Raw genomic sequence first — 8,342 nt, 5'->3', positions numbered from 1 at the left:
GGTCCTGGCTCTGGACTCAGTTGGCGCATCCATGAAGTAGGGGATAGTGGTGCCGCATCAGGGTTGCCCGGAGGATGAGCTGCAGCAACGCGGGTTACCCAGCGCCAGCTGAGGCCTCCCTGTACATTGAGATAATTGCAGAGTTGCCTACAACTCTTTTTTGAGATGGAGTTTCGCTCTTGTCACCCAGGCTGGAGTGCAATGCACGATCTCGGCTCACTGCAGCCTTCGCCTTCATGGTTCAAGCAATTCTCCTGCCTCAGCCCCCTGAGTAGCTGGGACTACAGGTGCCCACCACCATGCCCAGCTAATTTTTGTATTTTTAGTAGAGAAGGGGAGATGTTTCCCCCGAGACTTCAGGAATCCCTAAAATATTGGGGATTGCTCACCTCTGGCCCTTCGGCTCCCCGGGCACCTCAGCTCCCCAAGCTTTTGTTCTCCCTGCCTTCACCTCCCCAGGGTGGAGTTCAGCTCACCTTCAATTTCCCCGGACACTGCTGCTGGGACCTCATTCGCAGCCGCTGTTTCTGCAGGCCTGGGGCTGTGGAGGGGTGTTTTCGCTCAGGGGGTGCTGGAGGCCTGGGCTGGATGCCCTTGGCTCTCCCCGTTTGCCCCACAAGCCTCAAAGACCCTACAACTGGACCCCTCTTGGAGGAACAGCCTCACACCCGCCTTCTCAGAGCCCCTCTCTTCTTTTCATTACTCCCGTCTCCCCTGCCCCCACCAGTCTTTCTGTCCTCTTCAGATGTCTTTCTCTATGATGCTGGAGCATTCTGTAGCTTGCTTTGGCCAGGAAATATGCGGAGGCCTCGTCCGTCCAGGAGTTCAAAATGGTGCCATTGTTTCTTTTCATAACATACATTTACATCCCTTTTCAAACTATAACATGACTCCAAGACTGATATGTTCCCATAAAATAAAGCAAAAAGCTTTGCCAAAGGCATCTTGGCGATGGAGGAGATGACTCGGGTGAGCCTGGCTGGGTCCTCCGCCCCACAGACTCAGAGCAACATCCTCCCTACCTCCTCAGGAGTCCTGCCCTGCAGAGCCCTGTGGGACCACAGGCACATAGTGTATGCCAGGCACCCTGCCACGGCCAGAGTGCACTTTCTCTGTCAGTGCTCACAAAAGCCCTTGGAGGTGGGTACTGTCGCTGCCCCCATTGTTCATATGTGGAAATTGAACCTCAGAGGGGGAGGTAACTTGTCCAAGGTCACTCTGCTACTGTAAAGCAGTGGGCCTGGGGTCTGAGCCCCCGTGGAAGCCTTCAACCATCAGGCTTCGCCCTTGCTTTTAGAATAGCATGGATTGGATTGCAGAATGTGCCAAAATGTCCCTTAGCATGGGGAAGGGTCTTCTCACCCTCCTGCTTTCGTGCCGTGACATGTATTTCTGCATTTCTCTCCTAGCCCAAGTCGTCAGATGTGACACCAAGATGAAGGACAGGTGCAAAGGGTCCACGTGTAACAGGTGAGCCTGTGCTGGCCTGTCCTGCCACTGCGGCCTCTGAGGCTGTGCTGGGCTGTCCTGCCACTGCGGCCTCTGAGCCTGTGCTGGGCTGTCCTGCTGTTGCATATTAACAAGCTACTCTCACCAAGCAGAACAGGGGTTAGGGCTGGGCAGTGTCCGGGCACGTGCTCGCCTCGGCCATTGGCAGATCCTATGGGAATGCTGCAGGATCTGAGCAGGCTGCTCCCAGTGGGCCCCACTGGACGGACGGGCCACCCCTGTATCCCCTCCATGGTAGATGAATAAATCCATCTAGCTGATGCAGTCATTCAGATGACGAACACTGTCTGCCAAAAAGAATGAGTTTGGTTTTGGCGGTGTGACTGCCGGGCTGTTCTTTGTGGTAGTAAGCAGCCAACAGGTGCAGCCGCCGCGTGCGCACCCTCAGAGTCAAATGGGAAAACCACGTCATTGGGAGAGGACCTTGCTCATCTTCCTACGAATTCTGGCATCAGTTTGCCGAAAGCTGAATTGAGTTATTTAAAGCACATGTTAAAAAGGGAAGGTAGAATCTTCGGTTTTATATCACAAGGGTTTGGAATTTAGTTTGCCAGGAGAACACTTCACTTAGACATTGGCAGGACTGTGATAAGAGGGACTTGGAGCAGCTAGGATGAGGCGGCTCGGTGGGCTCACATGTGGTGCTGTCGTTTGTTGGTGAAATGAGACCGATGTGTCAACAGTCAGCGGTGGAATAACAGTGCCTAAAACCTCGCACTCAGTGTTAGGGTAGCACTTGCATGTCTCCGTGCTGGGCGAATTGGGGAAAAGCAGGCAGCGCCTGGCAGGGGCCTCCGCCGTGTGCACTGCCCAGTGTGGGCTGCCAAGAAACTGGAGGTGTCCTTTTGTGGCGATGCATCTTTCTGAATGCTAAGCACATCATGAGAGCTTCTCCCCTGAGTAGTATTCAGTGGAAAAAGGTGAGCACGTGTTGGAGAACATTCCTTGTCAGACAACATAGAGGCAGTTCCAGAGCTGGGGTGGGTGGGGCACTCCCCACACAGGGAGGAGGCGGGAATCTGTCCACACGAAGGCTGTTGGAGGCCTCCAGTCAAGAAGAGTTACTCAGCCCCAATCTGCCACGGTGGGAGCATCCTGAGTCTCGCTGTTGAAGCCGCCCACAGTCTGGCACACCTGTTTTCTGTTCATGGTGCTTTTACAAAAATAATAGTCAGTGGGCTTTTTTTTCTGACTTGAAAAGGTATCTACACTCATTAATAATGATTCAAGAAAGCAATAACAACAACAAAAAGGTAGAAAGAAAAAAATGTGTCTCAAAATCTCATCAATACCAGTAGCAATTTGATGTACTTCCTTCCAGTCTTTTTTTCTGTGCACAGATGAGGCTAATGCTGCTTATGTATTTTCTTTTTCCTTTCTTTTCTTTTTTTTTTTTTTTTTTTTTGAGACGGAGTCTCGCTCTGTCGCCCAGGCTGGAGTGCAGTGGCCGGATCTCAGCTCACTGCAAGCTCCGCCTCCCGGGTTCCCACCATTCTCCTGCCTCAGCCTCCCGAGTAGCTGGGACTACAGGCGCCTGCCACCTCGCCCGGCTAGATTTTTGTATTTTTTTTTTTAGTAGAGACGGGGTTTCACCATGTTAGCCAGGATGGTCTCGATCTCCTGACCTTGTGATCCGCCCGTCTCGGCCTCCCAAAGTGCTGGGATTACAGGCTTGAGCCACCGCGCCCGGCCTTTTCTTTTCTTTTCTTTTCTTTTTTTTTTTTTGAATTGGAGTCTTGCTCTGTCACCCAGGCTAGAGTGCAGTGGCACGATCTCAGCTCACTGCAACCTCTGCCTCCTGGGTTCAAGTGATTCTCCTACCTTAGCCTACCAAGTAGCTGGAACTACAGGCTCACACCACCACATCCAGTTCATATTTTGTATTTTTGGTAGAGATGGGGTTTCACCATGTTGGCCAGGCTGGTCTCGAACTCCTGACCTCAAGTGATCCACTTGCCTTGGTCTTCCAAAGTGCTGGGATTATAGGCATGAGCCACTGTGCCTAACCTGCTTATGTATTTTCACTTAGTATTTTCCAAGCATTCCTCACAGACTTCATGCTCAGTGACTGCGTGATACTCTGACATATGACTGTACATGAATGTGTTTAGCCATCGCTTTGCTACCTGCTGGCTTATTTCCAGCTTTTCACCATTATAAACAGTTGGGGCCAGGCACAGTGGCTCATGCCTGTAATCCCAGCACTTTGGGAGGCCAAGGAGGGTGCATCGCTTGCAGCCAAGAGTTTGAGACCAGCCTGGCCAACTGGTGAAACCCCGTCTCTACTAAAAATACAAACGTTAGCTGGACATGGTGGCACTCCCCTATAGACCCAGCTACTCGGGAGGCTGAGGCACAAGAATTGCTTGAACCTGGGAGGTAGAGGCTGCAATGAGCCAAGATTGCGCCATTGCACTCTGGCCTGGGTTATAGAGTGAGCGAGACTCTGTCTCAAAAATAAAAAAGAATAAATAAATAAATAAACAGTTGAGATACGCTTGCAGGTCTGGCTTTCTGACTTTTGCTTGGAATATATATTTACAAGGGAAACTGAAGAGCTAATGGATATGAATGTTTTTAAGTCTTTCTTAAAGGTTTTCTTAAACATCAGAGTGATTTATACTTCCATGAATAGCAGCACCATCATTGAGTTTTACCCTATTAAAAAATCCTTGCAGGCCAGGCACGGTGGCTTGTGCCTGTAACCTCAACACTTTGGGAGGCCAAGGTGGGTGAATTGCTCGAGCCCAGGAGTTCAAAACCAGCCTGGGCAACATGGCAAAACCCCCCCAAATTAGCTGGGTGTTGTTGTGCATACCTGTAGTCCCAGCTACTTGGGAGACTGAGGTGGGAGGATCACCTGAGCCCAGGAAGTTGAGGCTACAGTGAGCTGTGATCGTGCCACTGCACTCCAGCCTGGGTGATGGAGTGAGACTCTATCTTGGGGTTTTTTTGTTTGTTTGTTTTTTGAGACTGAGTCTTGCTCTGTTGCCCAGGCTGGAGTGCAGTGGCACAATCTTGGCTCACTGCAACCTCTGCCTCCCAGGTTCAAGTGATTTTCCTGCCTCAGCCTCCCAAGTAGCTGAGACTACAGGCACCTGTCACTACACTCAGCTAATGTTTGTATTTTTAGTACAGACAGGGTTTTGCCATGTTGGCCAGGCTGCTCTCGAACTCCTGACCTCACGTGATCCACCTGCCTTGGCCTCCCAAAGTGCTGGGATTACAGGTGTGAGCCACCACGTCTGGCCTTGTTTGTTTTTAATGAAAAAAAAAAAAAAAGACTGTGGTTGACCTTCTATTTCTATGGATTCAACCAGCCTCCGATTCAACCAACCTCGGATTCAATCAACTGCAGATCAAAAATATATATTTTTAAAGTGTATGGTATTATAATACAATGATAAAAAACTGGTACAAATTTTAAAAACAATACAGTGTAACAACCGTCTACATAGCATTTACCTTGTGGTAGGTATTATAAGTAATCTAGAGATGCTTTAAAACATACGGGGAAAGACCAAAGGTTATATGCAAATACTAGGACACTTTACATAAGGGACTCGAGCATCTGCAGACTTTGGTATCCTAGGGAAGTTCTGGAACCAATCCCCCATGGATACCGAGGGACAACTGTATTGTGCTTGTGTGAATATGAACTTCAGTCTGCGCCTGGGTAAAGTCTGACTTGTCCAGAATCAATGGAATCCGCATAAATGAAGCTTTTCTATATTTAGCAATAGAGCTATCGATGAAAAAAATGATAAACTCATTGTGAGATGTAATCAACGTGCTTATCTCTGAACATCATTTTGTTTCTTCCTTGTCAGGTACCAGTGCCCAGCAGGCTGCCTGAACCACAAGGCAAAGATCTTTGGAACTCTGTTCTATGAAAGCGTGAGTGTGGCCAGTCCTCCTCTGCATGGCTTGTGTGGGATCCCATTGCATATGTTTAAAGCAGATGGTTGGCTTTAGTAGGAGAAGATTTTCTTTCCACTCCTTAGTCAAGCCTGGCATTTCTAGAACTGGGGCGGGTGTATATTTATGGGCTTACAAACTAGCAAAGCCACTTTCGGGGACCAATCCTCCTGAAGGCCAGTCTCCGTCTTAGACAGAGCATTCGCACAGCGGACTAAGCTGGGAGAAGGGGCTGTTTGTCACTGTTCTTAGTTTGTAAAGCAACTCAGATGAGTTTTTAAGGTGAGCAACCCCAGGAACAAATGTGTGGTTATGGACAGAGGCGAGAGGCCGGAGCAGGGTGAGTTTTGGCTTGTCCTTCGGGCTTTTAGTGAGTTGAGGACAAATGTTTGGGTATTTCTGGTGAAACTTGCTGACAGAGGTTGAGAATATGACTCTGGTCTTCCCTCCCCTTCCCGCTAGTCGTCCAGCATATGCCGCGCCGCCATCCACTACGGAGTCCTGGACGACAAGGGCGGCCTGGTGGACATTACCAGGAACGGGAAGGTCCCCTTCTTCGTGAAGTCTGAGAGACACGGCGTGCAGTCCCTCAGGTAACTAGTTTGTGATCGGGGCTCCGTGAAATGGCTTTCCTGTTTATGACGGTGTTGTTGAAACTTTGAAAAGTATCACACAGGCCAGGCGTGGTGGCTCACACCTGCACTTCAGGAGGCTGAGGCAGGTGGATCACCTGAGGTCAGGAGTTCAAGACCAGCCTGACCAACATGGTGAAATTCCGTCTCTACTAAAAATACAAAATTTAGCCAGGAATGGTGGCACGCACCTGTAATCCCAGCTACTCTCAGGAGGCTGAGGCAGGAGAACCACTTGAGCCCGAGGTGGAGGTTGCAGTGAGCCAAGATAGTGTCACTGCATTCCAGCCTGGGCAACACAGCAAGACTCCGTCTCGAAAAAACAAAACAAAACAAAAAACAAACCCGCAGCTCTAACTCTAATGCAAATGTGGTTTTATAATTTGATCATGCTATTAATATAATAACTAACTTCCTTTATAATGTTTTTAATTTATCTTTTAAAACTTCGTTTATTTTGCAGCTGTGCTTAGATTAAATTTATCTTATATATTTGAAAACCATTATTCTTAGAAGGGGTCTATAGGCCTCACCAGCCTACCAGAGGAGTCCTTGATACAAAAAAAGTTAAGATACCCTGCTCTAGAACATTCTAAGAGCTCTCAGGCTGATAGGAAACAAGTAGAAAATTGTCAAGTCAAGATTGCAAATAAGATAAGTATAGAAGCAAGTGTTCACTTGTAGAAGCGATTCTATTTGCGTTTACCTAATGGCTTTTTTTTTTTTCTTAACAGCAAATACAAACCTTCCAGCTCATTCATGGTGTCAAAAGTGAAAGGTAAGCTGGCCAGTCTCTTTTGCAACCATAATACCGGGGTTATCTCAGATTTTCGTGGAAATTTCACTTCCTTGAGTCACTGATTGAATGTTTATCCTGCCTGTGAACATTATGGTTCTCATCATTGTCAAGGCTTTTTCAAGATGTCATTTCTTTAACCAGCTTCTAAGAATATCTGGACTTGAAATTGGCCCGAGATCACTGAACCAGAAACACAGGGCTGAGGTTGCCAGCTGAATGTCACAGATGTACTGACGCCTAGGGCTAGAGTGGCTGAGAGGTTTCACTGGGAGTGCCACTTTCTGTCAATTGGTAATGGCTACTTGGAGTGTTGTGTTAAGAAGGATTCTGAGGCCTCCATCTGGGCTCAGCAGAAAACAGAGCTTGATAGATTAGTAATGTCTGCCATGGACAAGAGAGGGAGGTAAAGGGAAGTGTGTGGCACTTACTTGCCGTCTCTGGCCCAGCTTTTTACATTGCTCAGTGTATGTTCATTTGGAAGGTGGGATGCACGATGGGTGAGCACGCTCCAACCAGAAGTGAGGGGATGGGTCGTAGCTGCCCACACGGCGCCCTTGACTGGAATGATCTCAGGCAAGCAGGGATGTAGGAGCCATTCCAGCTTCCTCCCCGGAGCTCTGCCGGCAGACCATGCCATTGTTTTGGGACAGCAACTCTTTTTTTTTTTTTTTTTTTTTTAATTATTATTATTATTTTTTTTTATTATACTTTAAGTTCTAGGGTACATGTGCATAACGTGCAGGTTTGTTACATATGTATACTTGTGCCATGTTGGTGTGCTGCACCCATCAACTCGTCAGCACCCATCAATTTATCATTTATATCAGGTATAACTCCCCAATGCAATCCCTCCCCCCTCCCCTCCTCCCCATGATAAGCCCCAGTGTGTGATGTTCCCCTTCCCGAGTCCAAGTGATCTCATTGTTCAGTTCCCACCTATGAGTGAGAACATGTGGTGTTTGGTTTTCTCTTCTTGTGATAGTTTGCTAAGAATGATGGTTTCCAGCTGCATCCATGTTGGGACAGCAACTCTTATCATTTGCCCTCCATGCGAAAGTTCTAGTTAGATATCTTTATTAAAATATGTAGTAGCTTTTTTTCTTATTGCAAAAAGAATGCCTGTTTATTCCAGATAATTTAAACATGGAGTGGAACATTTTTTTTTTGTAATGATGACCTAAATTCCAGCAGCCAGAGATAACCATGGTGAACACTTTGGCAAATATTCCAGTTTGTTTTCTCTAAGTATTAGAAGTATGTACATTGGTAATATATATGTTGATGACTTTTAAAACTTGAAATGGAGTTACATACAATTTGGTAACCTAATTTTTTTCTTAAGTAATTATGTGTCTGGCCGATGTAGTAGCTCATACCTATAATCTCAGCACTTTGGGAGGCTGAGGCGGGAGGATTGCTTGAGCCCAGGAGTTTGAGACCAGCCCTGGCAATACAGTAAGACCCCGTCTCTACAAAAAATACAC

General features: G+C 47.6%; 1 protein-coding gene across 1 annotated transcript in view; it reads left to right on the top strand.

The window, feature by feature from the left end:
- Positions 1–8,342, top strand: part of CRISPLD2 (cysteine-rich secretory protein LCCL domain containing 2) — a 105,894-nt gene that overhangs the window by 55,682 nt on the left and 41,870 nt on the right. Inside the window, exons 8-11 of the mRNA XM_011928058.1 lie at positions 1,410–1,470; positions 5,340–5,406; positions 5,890–6,020; positions 6,794–6,837. Of these exons, the coding sequence (XP_011783448.1) occupies positions 1,410–1,470; positions 5,340–5,406; positions 5,890–6,020; positions 6,794–6,837 (303 nt within the window). The remainder of the gene's footprint in view (positions 1–1,409; positions 1,471–5,339; positions 5,407–5,889; positions 6,021–6,793; positions 6,838–8,342) is intronic.

The sequence above is a fragment of the Colobus angolensis genome, unplaced genomic scaffold, assembly GCF_000951035.1.
Source record: "Colobus angolensis palliatus isolate OR3802 unplaced genomic scaffold, Cang.pa_1.0 Scaffold76, whole genome shotgun sequence".
Lineage (NCBI taxonomy): Eukaryota > Metazoa > Chordata > Mammalia > Primates > Cercopithecidae > Colobus > Colobus angolensis.
Note: the sequence above shows the minus strand (reverse complement) of the source record. Positions and strands in the feature narration are given on the sequence as shown.